This window comes from Salvelinus fontinalis, chromosome 30, assembly GCF_029448725.1.
Source record: "Salvelinus fontinalis isolate EN_2023a chromosome 30, ASM2944872v1, whole genome shotgun sequence".
NCBI classification, from domain to species: Eukaryota; Metazoa; Chordata; class Actinopteri; order Salmoniformes; family Salmonidae; genus Salvelinus; species Salvelinus fontinalis.
This window is the reverse complement of record NC_074694.1, coordinates 20,229,065-20,250,933: the sequence shown is the minus strand read 5'-3', so window position 1 is coordinate 20,250,933 and position 21,869 is coordinate 20,229,065. Positions and strand designations below refer to the sequence as shown.

At 42.7% G+C, this 21,869-nt stretch overlaps 2 protein-coding genes across 4 annotated transcripts in view; one reads left to right on the top strand and one right to left on the bottom strand.

Moving 5' to 3' along the window:
- Window positions 1-16,430, top strand: part of msh6 (mutS homolog 6 (E. coli)) — a 32,123-nt gene extending 15,693 nt beyond the window's left edge. Inside the window, exons 7-20 of the mRNA XM_055889977.1 lie at window positions 638-784; window positions 1,228-1,318; window positions 1,720-1,979; window positions 2,305-2,545; window positions 2,699-2,997; window positions 3,216-3,418; window positions 3,589-3,703; window positions 3,885-4,071; window positions 9,822-10,111; window positions 10,402-10,519; window positions 11,143-11,232; window positions 11,508-11,662; window positions 12,952-13,154; window positions 16,119-16,430. Coding sequence (XP_055745952.1) covers window positions 638-784; window positions 1,228-1,318; window positions 1,720-1,979; window positions 2,305-2,545; window positions 2,699-2,997; window positions 3,216-3,418; window positions 3,589-3,703; window positions 3,885-4,071; window positions 9,822-10,111; window positions 10,402-10,519; window positions 11,143-11,232; window positions 11,508-11,662; window positions 12,952-13,154; window positions 16,119-16,200 — 2,481 coding nt within the window. The 3' untranslated portion in view covers window positions 16,201-16,430. The remainder of the gene's footprint in view (window positions 1-637; window positions 785-1,227; window positions 1,319-1,719; window positions 1,980-2,304; window positions 2,546-2,698; window positions 2,998-3,215; window positions 3,419-3,588; window positions 3,704-3,884; window positions 4,072-9,821; window positions 10,112-10,401; window positions 10,520-11,142; window positions 11,233-11,507; window positions 11,663-12,951; window positions 13,155-16,118) is intronic.
- Window positions 16,431-16,448: 18 nt separating this feature from the next.
- The window catches only part of LOC129828778 (F-box only protein 11-like), a 40,115-nt gene continuing 34,694 nt past the window's right edge, over window positions 16,449-21,869 (bottom strand). For 2 of the 3 annotated variants that reach the window (XM_055889978.1, XM_055889979.1), the window contains exons 12-21: window positions 21,533-21,750; window positions 21,188-21,368; window positions 20,619-20,741; window positions 20,403-20,488; window positions 20,237-20,313; window positions 19,703-19,957; window positions 19,247-19,354; window positions 18,939-19,047; window positions 18,543-18,641; window positions 16,449-18,239 (exon numbers count right to left, since the gene is read on the bottom strand). In XM_055889978.1, the coding sequence (XP_055745953.1) occupies window positions 18,110-18,239; window positions 18,543-18,641; window positions 18,939-19,047; window positions 19,247-19,354; window positions 19,703-19,957; window positions 20,237-20,313; window positions 20,403-20,488; window positions 20,619-20,741; window positions 21,188-21,368; window positions 21,533-21,750 (1,386 nt within the window). In that variant the 3' untranslated portion in view covers window positions 16,449-18,109. The remainder of the gene's footprint in view (window positions 18,240-18,542; window positions 18,642-18,938; window positions 19,048-19,246; window positions 19,355-19,702; window positions 19,958-20,236; window positions 20,314-20,402; window positions 20,489-20,618; window positions 20,742-21,187; window positions 21,369-21,532; window positions 21,751-21,869) is intronic. The other variant, XR_008755293.1, reaches the window with a different exon arrangement.

The window sequence follows — 21,869 nt, the reverse complement described above, 5'->3', positions numbered from 1 at the left end:
ATAAGATACGTTTAATGCTAGCTAGCAACTTACCTTGGCTCTTTGTTGCACTCGCCTAACCGGTGGTCAGCTTGCCACGCAGTTTCCTCATGGAATGCAATGTAATCGGCCATAATCGGCGTCCAAAAATGCATATTACCGATTTTATTGAAACTTGAAATCGGCCCTAATTAATCGGCCATGGCGATTTTAGCCGGTCGACTTCTAATTCAGCGTTTTTCTTGGAATGTTTCACACAGGGCGCCATTCCTTTGCCGGGTGGGCCGCTTGGGGAAATTCTGGGTAAAATTAGATTACCCACTTTTCCAGCTACCAACATACCATTGAGTTCAACTACCACCAAGCTACTGCAAAATGTAGTTAAATTACTAGTTGAACTACATGTATTTTACTACTCCCCAACACTGTCCTTTTTACAGGGTTAGTTCATCTAATAATTATGTTTGGGTCAAATTCCTCTAAATTCCTCTGGCGGAATAGGCCACAATCCCAGAATGTTAGCAAAGCTGCATATACAAGCCTGAACTTTGTAATAAAAATAATAATTAAGTAACCCTTTACACTTTTTTATATTGTGTGACATGGAGGTTGTGCAGGAATGTGTTTTGCATCACAAAGTATAACCTCTCATCTCAAGGCAGAGGAGGAGAGTTCAGGGCACTGCAGGACCTATGGGGTCAGCTTCGTGGACACATCTGTAGGGTACTTCCATGTGGGCCAATTCCAGGATGACCGACACTGCTCCCGGCTCCGCACCCTGTTGTCTCACTACGCCCCTGCACAGGTCAGTCACTACTTCTACAGCAAAGGAGGTTGGTGGCACCTTAATTGGGTAGGATGGCTCATGGTAATGGTTGTCGCTGAGTAAGTGGAATGATATCCAATACATCAAACACATGCTTTCCATTCGCTCCGTTCCAGCCATTATGAGCCGTCCTCCCCTCAGCATCCTCCACTGTTCTACAGCCTGAATTGTTCAACACTAACAATTTAAACTTGTTAACTTCATTCACTACCATAAAAATATGTTGGGACAGCTGAAGCAAGTCACACAATTATTATTTATGGAAATGACCCTTTCTAGTTTTCACAACACTTACAGCATATCACAATCACCCAACAACAAGACACACTACATTGATCTGCCCCATCCTAGTCGAAAATGTTTTTTAGACATAAAGGAAAATGTATATAAAATGGTCCTTTATTTTCTTTCTGTTCACACAGGTGCTCTTTGAGAAGGGGAACCCTTCAGCCGAAACACGTAAAATCTTCAAGGCTTCTTTGTCCTCGGCTATGCAGGAGGGGCTGACTGCAGGTTCACAGTTCTTTTTCAATACTTTTTTTATTGTGTTTGTCTGTATACATCAATATTTAACTTGATCCACTTTTTCAGTACTTTATTTACAATGATAATGATTACAGCTTTACTTTACAGCTGTAATCAGTATCATTGTAAATAAAATAAAAAGTGGATGAAGTGACCCCTTCCTCTCCCGTATTTCCAGTCTGTAACGTCCGTCTTTATGTTTATGAAAATTGGTTGGGTGTCTGAACTTTACTTTACCAACGTTGTTGTTGACTTGCTCTCTCTCTCGCTCAACTAGTGCATAATTAAAACATGGAATGGAATATTGTTTATCGGTTATCAATATAATGAAAGCATGGACTGGAATAACAGTAATGTTCACTACATTACACCCTCCTCCCTCTCAACAGGCTCCCAGTTCTGGGATGCACAGAAGACCCTGAAGACCCTAGCTGAAGAAGACTACTTTAAGGAGAGTGTGAGGAAGGATGAGGAGTCTGGGAGCAGTGTTCTCCCCTCTGTCCTCAAATCCATGACGTCTGAGAGCGATTCGTTGGGTCTGACCCCTAAGGAGGGGTATGAGTTGGCCCTGTCGGCCCTGGGAGGCTGTATGTTCTACCTAAAGAAATGTCTGGTAGACCAGGAGCTGCTGTCCATGACCAACTTCCAGGTAGGGATGTCAATGGTTAACCGATTAGCCCACCATAATAATTAAGCCAATTAAGTTATTGGTTTAATGCTTAATTTGTATTATGAACATTTGCTAGCTATAAATTAGTGAATGTTGTAGGAAAATAAGTAGTTTGGTTAGTTTGAGCCTTTCAGGTGAAGCCCGGTCCCAGATCTGTCAATGCTTTTGCCTACTCTTTTGTCACTGTAAAAACAAACATGGCAGGACGATTCCATATGGAGTTGTCAAGAGAGCAGAAACAGCCTGGCACCTAGGCAAGAGGTTCCAGGGGTGCAGTAAGTTATGATTTTATCCCAAATTTTAGGAATATATCCCAGTGGACGTGGAGATGGAGAAGGCAGCCGGGCCGACCAGTTTCTTCTCCCAGACCCGTCAGCGTATGGTCCTGGATGGGGTGACCCTAGCCAACCTAGAGATCCTGCAGAATGTGTCGGGGGGTACAGAGGGGACCTTGTTGGAACGCCTGGATACCTGTAGTACTCCATTTGGTAAAAGGTTGCTGAAGCAGTGGCTCTGTTCCCCGCTCTGTAACCCCACATCCATAGGTGAGGGGAACACGAAAATACACAAATGCAGAAACCTATTGTTTTGAACCCTGTTCTTGTTTTCATTGGTTGGTCTGCTATTGTCTTATTTCTTTTGATTTGCTCGGTCATTGAAATGCGCTATATAAACCCCATGTATTATAATGATTATAGGGGAACGTCTGGATGCTCTGGATGACCTGATGGGAGTGCAGGCCCAGGCTACGGAGGTCTCAGACCTGCTCAAGAAGCTCCCTGATCTGGAGAGGCTCCTTAGTAAGATCCACAGCATCGGTACTCCGAAGGGTCAGGACCACCCGGACAGCAGGGCTGTTCTGTATGAAGAGGTCACCTACAGTAAGAAAAAGATTGCGGACTTCCTCTCTGCTCTGGAGGGCTTCAAGACCATGCAGGAGATTGTGACCATACTAGGACCGGTCGCGGTCGACTTCCGGTCCAGGCTGCTGCGCCAGGTTTGTACACTACACACCACAGCACTACCCGTCACTATAATTGTGCTTTTTACTTGACTAATTCTGTACTTTTTAAATGTTCTGTATTTATTGGTGTTGTCTTGTGATTGTTTTAAATGTTGAGTATTTGTGTTTGTTTTTACTAGGGTTGTAACGAAGTATGACACTGTTTTCTTCTTGGTGATTTAATAAAGTACAATTTCATGTAATCTCATCAGGTGGTCAACCTGAAGGATGACGGTCAGGAGGGCCTCTTCCCTGACCTGTCGGCCGAGCTGAAACGCTGGGACACAGCCTTCGACCACCAGAAGGCCCGCACCACCGGAGTCATCACCCCTAAGGCTGGCTTTGACCCAGAGTTTGACCAGGCTCTCAGTGGCATCAAGGCCTGTGAGAGGGACCTACAGGACTACCTGGACAGGTACCTTCATCTCTTGAGAAACACATTTAGGACACCTTCCCAGGGTCACATTACACCTAGTCCTGAACTAAAAAGCATGCCCAATGGAGAATTGAAGTTAGCTTTTTTGCTATATTTTTCTTGGACAAATGTGTATGTAAAATGCAGTTAACAAACTTGAATGTTGCCAGGCAGAAGAAGAGGCTGGGCTGCAGGAACCTGACCTACTGGGGGACGGGACGGAACCGCTTTCAGATGGAAGTACCAGACAGTGTCTCGGAGAGGAACATTCCTGAGGAGTACAAGGTCAGAGTGGCTGCTAGCAATGCCATTTTCAGGTGTTTGATTCCCGCTGGGGCCAAAAAAGAAGCGTCTGCCAAATTAGAAATACTGAGTGTTACACAATGTGATTTTTAATCTGTAGTATGTCTTGTAAAATATTGTGGAGTGACAGTTTAGCAAACTTTTCTGAACTCTATTATATCAGGTGAAGTCCACTAAGAAGGGCTGGAAACGCTACTGGACCAGGGAGATAGAGCGTCTGTTCTCAGAGCTCCAGAGTCTTGAGGAGAAGAGAGACGCAGCTCTGAAGGACTGCATGAGAAGACTCTTCTACAACTTTGACAAGAACTACAGGGACTGGCAGACTGGGGTGGAGTGCATGGCTGTGCTAGGTAAGCTTTGATTTATTAGGTTTATTTAACTGGCTCAATGAGTCTTCTGAGTATCCTGGGCAATTGTTGGTATATATATGTTGCCTGGTGTAACATTTGTATGTATTTTAAATAGTCAAATCAAATGCACAGTGATCAACATCTTCTCATGATCATGTAGGTCTAGTTGAATTCAAAAGAATCAACGATTCCATAAACCTACAGCTTGCTGTTTTGAGGTGCATTATACTTAATATTGAGTTGCTGCTGGTTGCCATAGATACAGTTCATGCACCTGGTGAGCCACAGACATTGGTTTGTTGACAATGCCTAAACACGTTTGTAAACTGATATTTTACATCCATTATAAACAGTCGGCTTTATAATCATATTTGGCAGGGGTTTGAACCAAACCAAAAACTGGAAAAGGGCAATTTGTTTCTGCATTGGAACGAAAGTGATCTCTACTGTTCTGGAATAGAACTGTTATTTTAAAAGCATGGGAACTGGTTTATAATTGTATTTTATTTTGCTGTTATTTTAAAAAAAAAAAAAAAAAAAAAACACCTATGCAAAGCCCTCGCTCTGTCACTCAAACGTATTCCAGTGTCTGCCTGCCGCTGAAAATCTTTGCTAGTGTGTAAGCTACCTTCCCCCCCCCTGCGAAGCATAGACTACTGTAGCCTACTGACTATACAAGCATGATTCAGAAGATGGGGACAGATTTTACAGTAGAATGGATTAACTTTTTCAATGCTAGTTAACTTCTCTGGGATATGTGGGACGGTAGCGTCCCACTTGGCCAAAAGCCAGAAAAAAATGTATCGAGCCAAATACAAATATATTACTATAAAATCAATCTTTCATGAAATCACACATGAAAGACACCAAATTAAAGCTACACATGTTGTGAATCCAGCCAGCATGTCTGATTTTCAAAAAGGATTTACGGCAAAAGCACACCAAACAATTATGTTAGCTCAGTACATAGCCACAGAAAAACACAGCCATTTTCCCAGCAAAAGATAATAGTCACAAAAAGCAGAAATAGAGATACAATTAATCACTAACCTTTGATGATCTTCATCAGATGACACTTATAGGACATCATGTTACACAATACATTTATGTTTTGTTCGATAATGTGCATATTTATATCCACAAATCTCTGTTTACATTGGCGCCATGTTCAGAAATGCCTCCAAAATATCCGGAGAAATTGCAGAGAGCCACGTCAAATAACAGAAATACTCATCATAAACTTTGATGAAAGATGCATGTTTTACATATAATTAAAGATACACTTGTTCTTAATGCAACCGCTGTGTCAGATTTAAAAAAAAAAACTTTACGTAAAAAGCACACCATGCAATAATCTGAGACAGCGCTCAAAAATAACAATATTTCTCCGCCATGTTGGAGTCAACAGAAATACGAAATTACATCATAAATATTCCCTTTGATCATCTTCATCATAATGCACTCCCAGGAATCCTAGTTCCACAATAAATTGTTTTGTTCGATAATGTCCATTACTTATGTCTAAGTAGCTACTTTTGCTAGCATGTTTAGTACACATGTCCAAACGCTCGCGCAAATGCAGGCGAACTCGGACAAACTTCAAAAGGTTATATAACAGGTAGAATAAACTGGTCAAACTAAGTAGAGAATCAATCTTCAGGATGTTATCATATATCCAATAACGTTCCAACCGGAGCATTCCTTCATGTCTGTAGAAGTTATGGAACGCAAGGCGATATCATGAGGAAAGCGCATTACCAGGAACTGGCATTCTGCCAGACCAATGACTGAAACGCCTCCCATCCGGCCCCACATCACACTAGAGGCTTCATTCCATGTTTTACAGACTGACATCTAGTGGAAGGCGTAGGAAGTGGAAACAGATCCATATCTTTACAGGGAATTGAATCGGCGATGGTCAATGTTCAACTCAGTCTCAGAATTCTCACTTCCTGTTTGTATTGTAGTTGGTGTACTTTGTTTGCTAGCCGGGAAATGGGCCTAGCTCGAGGATAGCTGGTGCATGCTTCTGGACAAGGGCGTTAGCCACAATAGCCTTTCGGTAGCAACTAGCTAGCTGCAAAGATCCGGCGTAATGGTCCAGAGCTTGCGGCAGGAATCCAGTGATGTAGTGGAGAGAAAAAAGCAGTCCGATATGCTCAGGGCTGATATCGTGCTGTGCAGACTGGCAGGTATTTATCTGGGCTATCCGGGCTAAAGCAGCTGGAGTCCGACCTAAAGGTGAAGACCACTAGCAGTGGCTAACAATGACTGAAAAGCTAGTAGCTAATTAGCTGGCTAGCCTCTGATGGAGGTTCCAGTTATAAGGTCTAATAAATAGCAGATCCGTACCACATTGGGTGAGGCAGGTTGCAGGAAGGCATGTTTAATTTGAAAATGTAAAAAAGAGATTGAAATGTATACAAAAGAAAAAGACAATATTTACATGGGACAAAAACAAACATGTCTTACTGCGCCGCTATCTTGGTCTATTGGGTCAAACGTAGTGCACTATGTAGGGAATAGGGTGCCATTTGGGACACTTCCAGTGTGTGTAGGTCACTCCAGAGAGCTACGCTGCTAAAAACAACCCTATAAGATATTGATGAACCTAATGAGGACAGAACACTCTGCCAGTGTTGGTCTAAAGGAGAGGATGGTGTGGATGGGGATTTACTGGGCTTGGATGGTTGCCTTGAAGCCAATGTGGTCAATAAGAGGCTATCACAATTAGGGTTGAAAGCTTTCCAGGAAAATTTCTAAAATTTAAGCCTGGGAATTTTGCTTAAATTCATCAAAAAGTTAGCTTATAACAGTTAACCTTTTTTTTGTGGGATACACAAGGCAATTCTAGGTCTTGTGGCATATTTTGGTTAAACTATCCCCAATTCAATGGAATTGCAACCCTCTGCATACACAGTGCATTCTTCCATCACGTGCAGTGCAGTGCACTCTTCCATCATGTACAGCTGTTTCTCAAGATCTTGCACACTGAGATGCTATTGAACCCACAGTACTACACTGACTGAGCCAAGGACTACATGCTTTCTGGTAAGTTTTGATTACAATACTGGGTGGGGTGAATATATTTTGACACCATTTTTTTTGGTAACTAGTAAATAGTAGCCTACAGCAAAGAAATGATTTAAACACCCTAACTTAACAATTTCTGCTAGTTAGTTTTTGCTGCCATGTGGGTTTTAGCTTGCTTGAGCCTGCTAACTTAGTGTTAATTCACCTGTTTCCATACATGTTTCATATTATAACATTTATCTTACAAAAATAGTTGTTTAATCTAACTGCTTAACTATTTATCTGTACATGAAATTTTATTTTTATTTTTTCAAATCTTTACAGGAAAATGCTATCTGATGTGTGGAGACATTTCACTGCAGCTAATGTAGAAGGAAAAGCTGTGTACATCTGCAAATACTGTGCCAAATCATATGTGAAGAATGCAACAAAGATGCAGAATTATCTGGCCAAGTGCATAAAGTTCCCTCAGAGCTCACAACAAGCAACTTCTGACAAAAGTCCCTATACTTCTATTCGAGGTGAAAATGATGAATCAGACACCTTATCGATAGAAACAGCTCATGGTTCTCCTCAAATCAGTTTTTTTTGACTAAATGGAAGAAACGTAGTCACAGAAATGCTGATGAATGTCTTGCTCGAGCTGTGTATGCAACTGGTTCAGCTCTAATGCTCACAGGCAATGTGTATTGAAGAGATTTCTGAATGTTCTACACCCAGCATACACCCCTCCAACCAGACATGCTTTATCTACTCAATTGCTGGATGCAGAGTTCAACAGAGTTCAAATGAAGGTCAAGCAAATCATAGAGAAAGAAGACTATTGTAATCATCTCTGGTGGGTGGTCGAATGTTCGTGGGCAAGGAAAAATTAACTACATCATCTCCACCCCTCAACCAGTATTCTACAAGAGCACAGACACAAGGGACAACAGACACACCGGTCTCTACATTGCAGATGAGCTGAAGGCAGTCATCATTGACCTTGGGTCACAGAAGGTATTTGCACTGGTGACAGACAATGCTGCGAACATGAAGGCTGCTTGGTCTAAAGTGGAGGAGTCCTACCCTCACATCACACCCATTGGCTTTGCTGCTCATGCATTGAATCTGCTCCTCTAGGACATCATGGCACTGAAAACAATGGATACACTACAAGATTGTCAAGGAAATGGTTAGGTATGTGAAGGGTCATCAAGTTATAGTAGCAATCTACCTCACCAAGCAAAGTGAGAAGAACAAGAGCACCACAATTGAAACTGCCCAGCAACACCCGTTGGGGTGGTGTTGTCATCATGTTTGACAGTCTCCTGGAGGGGAAGGAGTCTCCCCCAAGAAATGGCCATATCACAGTCTGCCGATATGGACAGCCCCGTCAAGAGGATCCTCCTGGATGATGTATTTTGGGAGAGAGCGGTAAGCAGCCTGAAACCTATAGCAGTAGCCGTTGCACGGATTGAGGGAGACAATGCCATTCTGTCTGATGTTCAGACTCTGCTTGCAGATGTAAGAGAATAAATCCGTGCTGCCCTCCCCACTTCACGGTTGCTCCAAGCAGAGGAAACTGCAGTTCTGAAATGCATCAAAAAGCTTGAAGACTTCTGCCTGAAGCCCATACACACCGCAGCGTACATGTTGGACCCCAAGTATGCTGGCAAGAGTATCCTGTCTGGTGCAGAGATCAACAAGGCCTATGGTGTCATCACTACCGTTTCTCGCCACCTTGGCCTGGATGAGGGCAAGGTTCTTGGCAGTCTGCCGAAGTACACTTCCAAGCAAGGGCTTTGGGATGGAGATGCAATATGGCAGTCGTGCCAACATATCAACATATCATCAGCCACCTGGTGGAAGGGACTTTGTGGATTGGAGGCTCTTTCCCCTGTTGCCTCCATCATCCTCTAAATCCCACCAACATCAGCCGCCTCAGAGCGCAACTGGTCCTTGTTTGGGAAGACACACACCAAAGCACGCAACAGGCTGACCAATACAAGGGTTGAAAAATTGGTGGCCATCTGAGCAAATTTTTGACTTTTTGAGCCTGACAACGAGCCATCTTCAACAAGGATGGGAAGTGACAGTGAAGATGAGGCCTCAGTCTGATGTTCAAGAGATGGACATTAAGGAGGTCCAGGTACAGAGAGAAGCCTGAGGAAGACAACCAAAGCTTTAGTTTCTAGACTATCATTTTACAGATGTATGTTGAAAACGTTTTTGGGAGATGCGATGGATCATTCAATATTCACTTTTGTTGTTCAGTGAAATCATCCCATGTGAAGAGTCATCTCATTTAATTACATTTTTTATTTTTTTTCTATTTTAAGGATTTAATCATTTGCAATTGACTACTTATGATAAGATAAAATGTTTGTTTCTGTCTCCATATGTTATGGTAAATATATCCAACGCAAAAAACATCTACATTTAAATGGTATTAAGGTATTAATTTGCATATTTCTGTTAATTCCCGTTAATTCCCACAGAAAGTTTCCATCTCTGAATATTCCCCAAAATGTGCAACCCCAATCACAATATTAGGTGCATTTGACGTTTGGTCTATATTTTATGTCATCGTTATGTGTGTTTTTAAATACTATTTTGTAGGACGTAACTAACTTCAGACATGCATCATTTATACACAAGAAACAACACATCTACATATCTCCAAAAACAAAATGCATGTTTATATACTAAGTTAGGATCTGCTTTTACCTGTGTAGATGTGTTACTGAGTCTGACACGGTACAGCCAGGGAGGAGATGGAGGACCAATGGCACGGCCTCAAGTACTAATTCCTGGTGACATCAGCCAATCAGCAGCCTTCCTGGACCTGAGGGGCTCCCGCCACCCCTGTGTCACCAAAACCTTCTTCGGTGATGACTTCATCCCTAATGACATTGCTATTGGCTGCCCTGGCGGTGAGGAGGAGGGCCAGGAGGATAAAGGACATGCACCCTGCGTGCTGGTCACTGGGCCTAACATGGGAGGAAAGTCGACTCTTATGAGACAGGTATGGGTTTTTCTTTCAACTTCCACTTTCAACTTTATTTGTCCCAGAGAGAAAGTGGTTATGCTGCAAGATCACACATTAAAGACACCAAATAAACAGGAATGGCAGTTGATCTTGAACATCACCTTGGTCCTGTGTGTACTTTTGCTTCCCCCCGTAGTTGTTGGCTAGACGTTGTTAGATTTCCATCTGTGGTGGTTCTGTGTTCCTGGCACAGTCTGGACTAATGATTCTGGATTTCCTTGGTCCTGATGTGTATTTTTTCCTGTGCTTGGTCACTCCTCCCGCAGTGTGGTCTGGTGGTGGTCTTGGCCCAGTTGGGTTGCTATGTTCCTGCTGAGAGCCTGTCCTTTACCCCTGTGGACAGAGTCTTCACACGCTTGGGAGCATCGGACCGTATCATGGCTGGTAAGGACTCATACCCCACTCCGCAAGAAGTGAATGGGTGTGTCCCAATTCTTCTGAAGTGTGGACTTGTGCACTGCTCCCTGTGCATTTTAAAAGTATTTGATTGGTGTAAGCATGGGCAACTGGGAGTTTTGACCATATTTATTCAACCTTTCCTATTAAGTGTGAAGTGAACAAGTGCACAAGGGTTGAGAATTGGGATACATAAGTGTTTTCCCAGAGTCTCAGGAGTTCCTAAAGGTGTCCTCCTGAACTAAGTGAATGTAACCCAGGCATGTGTTCCTTAAGGTGTCCTCCTGAACTAAGTGAATATAACCCAGGCCTGTGTTCCTTAAGGTGTCCTCTTGAACTAAGTGAATATAACCCAGGCCTGTGTTCCTTAAGGTGTCCTCCTGAACTAAGTGAATATAACCCAGGCCTGTGTTCCTTAAGGTGTCCTCCTGAACTAAGTGAATATAACCCAGGCCTGTGTTCCTTAAGGTGTCCTCCTGAACTAAGTGAATATAACCCAGGCATGTGTTCCTTAAGATGTCCTTCTGAACTAAGTGAATGTAACCCTGGCATGTGTTCCTTAAGATGTCCTTCTGAACTAAGTGAATGTAACCCAGGCCTGTGTGTTCCAGGGGAGAGCACCTTCTTTGTAGAGCTCAGTGAGACTGCTAGTATCCTCCACCATGGGACCAAGCACTCCCTGGTGCTGCTGGATGAACTGGGTAAACAACACATCTCTTATCTATTTGTCTGTCTTAAGTCTTTGTGTTGAATTCAACATGGTGTGGGTACTACAAGAAGAAGATGTCGCTTTTGTGTTCATCCTCCACTTCTGAGGCATAGTTCTTTGGCCAGTTTCAGACCCAGAACTAGTTCGGAACTAAAAAGCATGATCAATGAAGATTCTCTTTTGAACATGCTTTTAAGTCAGACTTAATCTGTGTCTGGGAAATCGGCCCATAAAGTTTAAGTGAGAAACAGATCCTTTGTGTTGCAGGAAGGGGCACAGCCACATATGACGGCACAGCGATAGCCAGTGCTGTGGTGAACGAGCTGGCGGAAAGGATATGCTGTCGGACCCTCTTCTCCACACATTACCACTCCTTAGTAGAAGACTACACCAACAACCCTGCTGTACGGCTCGGACACATGGTGAGGAGACAGCACACAAGCAAGCTCAATGATCATCAACACAGTACACGGACATAACAATTCAATGACAAATATTGTGCCTTCGGATTTTATACGCTGGACATGTTATTTTCAGCTCTGTCAATCAATCACAAATTGTAGGCTGTTTTATAGCCATATCAAATATTTCTGGGTAACAATTACGTTATTTTCTAACCAGGTTTCCAGCCAACCTTTTTTATGCGAATAAAGTACATGTGGGATGACTGATGGAAACTTCCCAAATGTCCACAAAACACATAAGCTAGACAATGTGGGATCTTTTTTTGTCGGTAAAATTAATTATGCAAGAATTGTCGGTGGAAATCCTTTTCTTCGCAAATATTGATAATACCCATCATATCGAAGTACGTGATGACATCTTGTGGTCCTCCCACTACGACTTGTCGGGAGAGCATGCAGTTTTTTTAGGCTACAGATTAAATCAGGTATGATGAACTTCATAGGCTGGTGAAAGTGCAAGGTGATGAGCTTGATGCTCCTTTCCAATAAATATCCAGGATCTTATTCTATTCACATGATGATCGATGCTTGGCTGTCGTTTGACAAATAAAAAAAATCTTGCTCGTTTGTCCATAACAATCTCATGAAGGCTGTACGTGTGTTCTAGCCAACAGCACGTAGATAGCGCTATTCATTGGCTAGACTAGAGCGAACCTGCCAGTATCAGAGTGAGCACACTGGCGATATAACGCAAAATAAATTAAGGAAAGCCATCCGAGTTAAAAATGCGATGGAAACCCATTTGACTTATTTGGTACTTACGAATTTAACCGCAATCTATTTTTATGTGCCCTACGTCATCACACACATTATTTTAAATGCAACAAGTCGATTTTGTGGAAACACATCTCTGGAAGGAACATTTTGAATATGGCTTTTATGATTTAAAATATATATATATTTGCATGAAAATCTGTCGCCAATTGGATAACCTGACTACTGTAATAGATTTCAATTTAAAATTGGCAAAAATAGCTTTTTAGCTAAACTTATTCTCAACCAACAATTTTCCTAGTACTGTCTGGGAGGGGAAACTGAAAACTAGCTGTTATTAGCAGAGCAGTTTGGAACTCTTTGCTATTAGTCTATTAAGCAAACAATTGACTGCACTGGGCCTTTAATCAACCAGTCAGTCTTCCCCTATCAGGCTTGTATTGTGGAGAAAGAAGGAGATGAGGACCCTAGTCAGGAGACATCACCTTCCTCTACAAGTTCAAGCAATTAACCCATCACTCTGTCCCCCTCAGGCCTGTATGGTGGAGAATGAGGGAGATGAGGACCCTAGTCAGGAGACCATCACCTTCCTCTACAAGTTTATCGCGGGAGCATGTCCTAAAAGCTACGGTTTCAACGCTGCTCGCCTCGCCAACCTGCCTGAGGATGTTATTCAATCAGGCCACAGGAAGGCCAAGGAGTTTGAGAGGAGCACCATTTCCCTACGAGTCTTCAAGTATGTGTTGAACTGTAGTTACAGTGAAGTCGGAAGTTTACATACACATTTAAACTCAGTTTTTCACAATTCCTGACATTTAATCCTACTAAAAATTCCTTGTCTTAAGATCAGCACTTTATTTTAAGAATGTGAAATGTCAGAATAATAGTATAGAGAATTATTTATTTCAGCTTTTATTATTTTCATCACCTTCCCAACTTTGGAAGTATGCTTAGGGTCATTGTCCATTTGGAAGACCCATTTGCGACAAAGCTTTAACTTCCTGACTGATGTCTTGAGCTGTTGCTTCAATATATCCACATAATTTTCCATCCACATGATGCCATCTAGTTTGTGAAGTGCACCAGTCCCTGCTGCAGCAAAGCACCCCCACAACATGATGCTGCCACCCCCGTGCTTCACGGTTGGGGTGACGTTCTTCAGCTTGCAAGCTTCCCCCTTTTTCCTCCAAAAATAACGATGGTCATTATGGCCAAACAGTTCTATTTTTGTTTCATCAGACCAGGGGACATTTCTCCAAAAAGTACAATCTTTGTCCCCATGTGCAGTTGCAAACCGTAGTCTGGCTTTTTTATGGCAGTTTTGGAGCAGTGGCTTCTTCCTTGCTGAGCAGCATTTCAGGTTATGTCGATATAGGACTCATTTTACTGTGGATATAGATACTTTTTGATTTGCACTTTTCGCACTAAAGTATGTTCATCTCTAGGAGACAGAACACGTCTCCTTCCTGAGCGGTATGACGGCTGCGTGGTCCCATGGTGTTTATACTTGCGTACTATTGTTTGTACAGATGAACGTGGTACCTTCGGGCATTTGGAAATTGCTCCCAAGGATGAACCAGGCTTGTGGAGGTTTACAATTTGTTTTCTGATGTCTTGGCTGATTTCTTTTGATATTCCTGTGATGTCAAGCAAAGAGGCACTGAGTTTGAAGGTAGACCTTGAAATGCATACACAGGTACACCTCCAATTGACTCAAATTTGCCTATCAGAAGCTATGACACAATTTTCTGGAATTTTCCAAGTTGTTTAAAAGCACAGTCAACTTAGTGTATGTAAACTTCTGACCCACTGGAATTGTGATACAGTGAATTATAAGTGTAATAATGTCTAAACAATTGTTGGAAAGGTTACTTGTGTCATGCACAAAGTAGATGTCTTAACCGACTGTAGTTTGTAAACAAGACATTTGAAAAACGAGTTTGACTCCAACCTAAGTGTATGTAAACTTCCGACTTCAACTGTACATGTAGAAGTAAACTGAGTATACCAAACATTAGGAACACCATAATATTGAGTTGCCCACTCTGACTTTTTGCCCTCAGGACAGCTTAAATTCGTTGAGGCATGAACTCTACAAGGTGTAGATAGCGTTCCACAAGGATGCTGGCCCGTGTTGACTCAATGCTTCCCATAGTTGTTAAGTTGGCTGGATGTCCTTTGGTCCACCACCCATTCTTAATACACACAGGAGACTGTTGTGTGTGAAACCCAGCAGCGTTGCAGTTCTTGACAAACTGGTGCGCGTGGCACTGACATTTGTCTTGCCCATTCACTCTCTGAATGGCACACATACACAATCCATGTCTTAATTGTCTCAAGGCTTAAAAATCCTTCTTTAATCTGTCTCCTCCCCTTCATGTACACTGAACAAAAATATAAATGCAACATGTAAAGTGTTGGTCCCAAGTTTCATGAGCTTAAATAAAAGATCCCAGAAATGTTCCATACACACAAAGCTTATTTCTCTCAAATTTTGGGCAAAATGTGTTTACATCCCTGTTTGTGAGCATTTCTCCTTTGCCAAGATAATCCATCCACCTCACATGTGTGGCATATCAAGAAGCTGATTAAATAGCATGATCATGTGCTGGGGACAATTAAAAGGCCACTCTAAAATCTGCAGTTTTGTTACACAACACAATGCCACAGATGTCTCAAGATTTGAAGTGGCATACAATTGGCATGCTGACTGCAGGAATGTCCACCAGAGCTGTTGCCAGAGAATTGATTGTTTTAAACGTTGTTTTAGAGAATGTGGCAGTATGTCCAACCGGTCTCACAACCGCAGACCGTGAAACCACGGCAGCCCAGGATCTCCCCATCCGGCTTCTACTCCTGCGGAATTGTCTGAGACCTGCCACCCTGACAAAACTGGGTTTGCAAACTGTCAGAAACCGTCTCGGGGAAGCTCATCTTTGCTCGTCATTCTCACCAGGGTCTTGACTTGACTGCAGTTTGTCGTAACAGACTTCAGTGTGCAAATGCTCACCTTCGATGGCTGCTGGCATGCTGGAGAAGTGTGCTCTTCACGGATGGATCCCGACAATATGATTGCACAGAGATACAATGAGATCTTGAGGCCCATTGTCGTGCCATTCATCTGCCGCCATCACCTCATGTTTCAGCATGATAATGCATGGCCCAGTGTCGCAATAATTTCTGGAGGCTGAAACTGTCCCAGTTTTTCCATGGGCTTCATACTCATCCGGACAAGTCATCCATTGATCATATTTGGGACGCTCTGGATCGGCATGTACGGCAGCGTGTTCCAGTTCCCGCCAGTGTCCAGCAACTTTGCATAGCCATTAGTGGGACAGCATTATACAGGCCACAATCAACTCTATGCGACAGAGATGTCTCGCTGCCTGAGGCAGTCACACCAGATACTGACTGGTTTTCTGATTCACACCCCTACTTTTCTTAAGGTATCTGTGATACTTTAGATGCATATCTGTATTCCCAATCATGTGGAATTTATTTCAATTGACTGATTTCTTTATGAACTGTAACTCAGTAAAAATATATATTTTTGTTTAGTCTACATTGATTTAAGTGACATCAATAAGGGATCATAGGGTTCACCTGGTCAGTCTGTCAGGGAAAGAGCAGGTGTTCTTAATGTTTTGTATATACGAGTCTTCAAGTAACTCGTTATTTTTCCATCTTTTTTGCTCCACAGGAAGCTGTGCTTGTATGCTGAAGACCCCACAGCAGCCAGCACACAGTTTGCCTTGCTCGTCCGGATGATCAGCAACCTGTGAAGATGAAGGCGGTTTGTTTTTTGGGCCTGTTAAAGAGAACGTTACATTTCTAATTTGAATGTTATATCAAGTAGAAATGATTCTTTCAGAATAGGAAACTGTCTTCAGTCTATTTGCAACATTTAAAACCTTTCACATCTCTGAATCCATGTTTTGTTCTTTGTAGTTTGCTCTTCTCCCCTTTCCATTATCACAAATATTATGATCTAATAAAGTTTATTTTAAAAGAATGACCACTTTCCTCTATCTAGGAAATTAAACCCTTTTAATTCACACTAGCATCTACAAAATGGTTATTGAATACTCCACAATATATTAAGTCTAGATGTTATGGTACATGCATACAATTCTGGCTGTTTGAGAACCCACAGTCACACCATATACTGGTTATATATTTAAGAGCTTTACTTTAGAAAAAGATCTCTGGCAATGCTTTACTCCAATGTGAAAATATTTGCCTTAACCTGGGCTCAGATCGGTTTGTGTGGCATTGCCAACACCTATGGTCATTATAGGAAATGACAACGAGGCATTTGCAAGACAGAACAAACAGATCTGGGACCAGGCTAGAAAAGCGCCATGTTAACCAGGACAGCTGTAAGTTCACAAGACTTAGGGCTGGATTCAATCAGTATCGCAGAGGATCCGCATTATAGCTCAAGTTAAATTTTAAAGGCAATGTTCCTATGTTTGGCAAAGTCATCGGTAAACGCTGCAGGTCAGCTCAGTCAGATGTCCTTTACATTTTAACGCGGAAGATACCGATTGAATCCAGCCCTTAATACAGAGGTTTACCTCCAGTGTGGTCCAAATAATAGGAAATATGTAGCGAAGCATTCATGGGTTCCTTATCTCCATATTGCAGACAAATGTATTTGGGTGTTCAAAGAGTCAAAACCAAAATAGCCACAGTTCTAGATCAATTCTAAAAGTTAACAAGACCAATGTATTTTTCGCAGCTTTTCTTAAGATAGTCAATGTTGCTTTGTTCTCTTTCACAGAAAGAATGTAGATACTGCGACATTACACCAAGTCTGTGGGGGGTAATAACCAAAAAAAAAAGTATATTTAATAAAGACATTCAAGTACAGTAACAATTCTGCATGAAAATACAAAACTACATGAGAAAAGCATTTAAAATCTTTTTTTCTTAAAAAACCCCCGAAGTGCTAGGTCAATTTTTTTCTGTAACCATACATATACCAGCACAACGGTTTGCTGCCGGAGACAGAAGCAGTGTGTGGCGAGGCTCTGCCTCCTCTGCCTGAGGAACTAGTTCCTCGTATGGCTCTGTACAATAACTGCAGTCTGACTTCACTTCGCCAAGAAAGGCAGGGAGGGGCATTAAAATGTCTAGCGTCCATCCACAGCTCCGCTATAAAGCTGAAATGCTTCCCATGAATTCTCCAACCTGAGTCAATATCTGACATGGCACCCTATTCAGTTCATAGGGTACTTTTGACTAGGAACCTAATGCTGGCCCTGGTCAAAAGTAGTGCCCTATGAAAGGAATAAGAATACCCATTCATCACCGACCAAGTCCCATTGCCTCCTCGTCAACATGTTGCTGGGAAGGAAAATAAAAAGAGAAGCGGTGCAGGCAGTCAGTGCATCCACAGCAGAAATGTCATGTCTCCTTTCAGCTTGACATCCATTTTTTCCCATATTTTTTAAAAGTCATTTTTACATTGTGTAATATTTATAAGTTTGTATTTTTCATCCTCCCCATAGGTGGACTAGTTAGCTGAGCTGAACAAACAGGAGTCTCTGTCCAAAATGACACCCTATTCCCTACAGTGCACTAGTTTTGACCAGGGCCAGCATAGGGTTTGAGTCAAAAGTAGTGCACTATATAGGGAAAAGGCCTGGAAGGGTCCAGGGGGGGGGGGGGGGGGGGGGGGGGTCCAGCTCAGTTGTGTTGCAGCGTATTGGACTCTATAGGAGGGGCTGAGTCGTACAGTGTGTCCGTGTCGTGCGTGGGCTCTCCGGCTAGCGTGCAGGGGTTTGACAACGTCCCGGCTCCACAGTCACAGAAAAATCTACAGCGAAGACAAAAGAAAGAATTATGCTGGAAATGACATGGAAGACTACACTAACTGATCAAGTAGCCACTGAAATACTAGCAGATATCCAATTGGATCTGTACACTATTTTTTATAAATTAAAGTCAATTACTGACGAGATACTAACACGTTTGAATGTGACATTTCATTTGGCACAAGAGGAAGAGGTTCTGCAACAAAACCAGATCTAATTTGAATATCTGCAAAGTCATTTAGAATGAAGTATCGCTGTAAAATACAGTGTGTATGGGTCTTATTAACAAGAGAACAGTAACGTACCTATCATGCCTAATGAACTCCACGTCGTGTCCCTGGTGGCACTTCTTGATGCAGTTCACACAGATGGCGTTGCGGTCTGTTGTGTTACAGGTGTGACACCTGACCACACGCAGGGACAGAACAAAGAAACAGGCGATGAGCCAAACGAGTTGTCCAGGTTACACCGATTAAAGTGGACAGCTGGGGCCTGTTGCAGAAAGCTGGATCAATGAGTTAGCCAGCTAACTGTCCAACATTGCTTGATAATGTTATTTTCAGAACATAGCGTTCTCAAATCAACCAGAAAGTGAAGAGTTAAGTGGCTGTTTATCAAAGTTTAAATGGCTAATTTAATAATCCTGCTTTCTGGAAAATCCCACTGGTAGAAGTTAGATATATAGGGTAAGAAATTATTACCTGTAAAAATCGTGCATTGGATAGCTGGTGTAACTTGAAATCTTGTACAGGCACTGACCTCTACTCACAGCTTTTTCAATGGCATCTTGATTGTTCATTATTTTGTTATCTGGAGAGACAGGAGGACAGGTGGAGTTGGATCAGTCCAGGTACAGATGAGAAAAAGTAATGAAGAGGCAATTTAAGATAATTCAATTTTGACAAAGACTAACTGATGTAAGTAGGTCCTACAATGCTAGATTCCAGGAATAAATCATCCACAAATCACATCATGGTGACACATTGTCCTCCCCTTTCCCCCCTCTTACCTTTCATTGTAACGTTGACACCAGATGCGAGAAACAACCCTCCAAAGCGGTTATTGAAGATCTGATTTCCCTCCAGGGTTGCCGTGGCATGATTGGTGATCTCAATACCTGGTGGACAGAGACAGGTCAGGATCAGCGTGGAGGAAGTGGAGATTCAGGCCTGACCCCTAAGCACTTGTGGAGATCCAAGAGGATTTGATTGGTATAAGCAACATGGTTTAACTTCCACATTTTGGATTGGGCCTCACTCTTTGTCTACTATTAATCAAAAGGATACAAATCAAAATACTGGTAGGCTGTGTTCATTAGGGCACACAATGGAAAACAGAACATTTGGATTTCTTATTGGACAAATCCAGGTAGTCCCTCCCTCTCATTTCATTCCACTTTCCACCATATGGTGCCTAATGAACACGACCTGGATTGAACCCTGCTTTCTAGAATTGCATAATGCACCTGCAGCGAAGCCGTCAAATATTCTGTTCTTCCTCAGGACGGGGTGGCTGTTGGTGCTGATGAGGACCCCTGCTTGGGCGTTCCTGAATATATCATTCTCCTCCAGTAAACCTCGTCCTCCGTTGAATATACAGATCCCTCCGTCTCTCCCGTCGTGGATCTTATTCCTTCGGAGAGTGGGGTTGCTGTCAGTCTTTATCCACACCCCTGCCATGGCGTTGTCAAAAATCTCATTGTCCTCGATGAAGCCCAAACCTGAAACAGAGTCAATATATCAGCCAATAAGTCTCCCTTTCATTTATCCTGGTTAGAAGGTTCATGTGGGAGCATCTGAATTACACAGGAATTTGATTGGTCCACTTCACTCAGAACCTGTGAGTCCAGGGTGTCTTCACTGTTCTGCACATGAATTTAAAATGTAGAAAGGTACACTTTCTGAAGAAGACGTGTGCTTGCTTCACCCCTATCCAGACAAGATCAAGCAGTGTGAGAGGAGGATGGATAAAGGCAGAATAATAGATACTGGTTTCTCACCTGAGTTGTAAACTAGAATGCCTCCATTTTGACCTCCCCAGATCTTGTTTCGTCTGATTTTGGGATTGCTGCCAGTTCTGTTACAGTGGGAAACATTAACCATCAATCAATCAATGCATATATGTATGGTTGGCCATTCATTTTGAGTTCCCGCTCTCTCACTGACCTGATTTGAACTCCGGAGTACATGTGGTTGTAGATATCATTGTCCTCCAACACTCCATGGCCGTTGTCGTAGAAGTAGACGCCAACCTGTATGACCCACACAAGGGCAAGTGTTTAGTTTGCAGGTTATTGTCAAATTTCATTCATTCATCTGTAAGAGATGAGTAGCCCATAGAGCCATCTGAACAGACAGACGGGTCTCTCTCCATCTCCGTACCTGTTTCCCACTGTGTATCCTGTTCCTCCTGAGGACAGGTGTGCTTCCTGTAGTCACCCACACTCCTGCCAGCGTGTTGCTGTACACCTCGTTCTCCTCGATCACCCCCTGTCCCTTTTCATGCTACAGGGGAGACGCACAGATTCATGACATTACTAATACCCTTATCCAATGAGAACTGTACCGTCTTTCAGAGTCCATTGACTACAAGATGGCTCTGTATCAATTTACATTTTTGTCATTTAGCAGACAGACACTCTTATCCAGAGCGACTTACAGAAGCAATTAGGTTTAAGTACCTTGCTCAAGGGCACATGGGCTGATTTTTCACCTAGTCGGCTCGGGGATTAAAACCAGCAACCTTCGGTTACCCAACGCTCTTAGCCGCTTGGCTACCTGCCTAGCGTTTTAGAGCATTTTATTTTCAGACACTAATAAGGTGGGCTAGTAGTTAAATATGCTAAAGGCTTGCAAATAAATCACAGCTATAAGTCTCAGAATATTTGCTACACATTTGACTACATGTTTTCTTTAAATACACATTAAAACAAGTTATAAGAAAGCTCTACCACATAGATGCCCCCGTGCTGTCCGTCGTGGATCTTGTTGTGTCGTACGATGGGGCAGCTGTTTGTCCTGATCTGGATCCCTGCCAAGGCGTTACCGTAGATATCGTTCCCCTCGATGAGGCCTCGCCCATCACCGAATATGTAAACTCCGCCCTGGTTACCGTTGAAGATAGCGTTGCCCCTGTGATTGACAACGTGGAAAAATTTCATCAGAGTATCCATTTACACATCAGAATCAATTTAACTTAATATGGGTTGTATAACAGACAACAGCGCGAGCGATATAGAAACAGGGAAAGAGAGGGGGGAGAGAGAGAGAGTGTTTGACTTTAAAACCCCACTGACCTTATTGTAGGATCACTATTGGAGGTGATCCACACTCCAGCAAAGTTGTTTGCATAGATCTTGTTCTCGATGAACTGTCCTCGGCCCTTCTCGTGCACGTAGATCCCTCCCGTCTGTCCGTGGTGGATCTCACAGCGCACCACCGTGGGGTTGGCGTACGCCTTCACCTCGAAGCCAGCTATGCGGTTCCTGTGGATGTTGCAGCTCTCAAAGTAGCCCTGCAGGGGGTGACAGTCACAGTCAGTCAAAATAATCAGAATGCCAAGGCTCTTTCTCAATTCATATTTTCTCGATTCGTTGCATCCTCTCTCCTTGCCTCCTTTTCCAAAAGCATTGG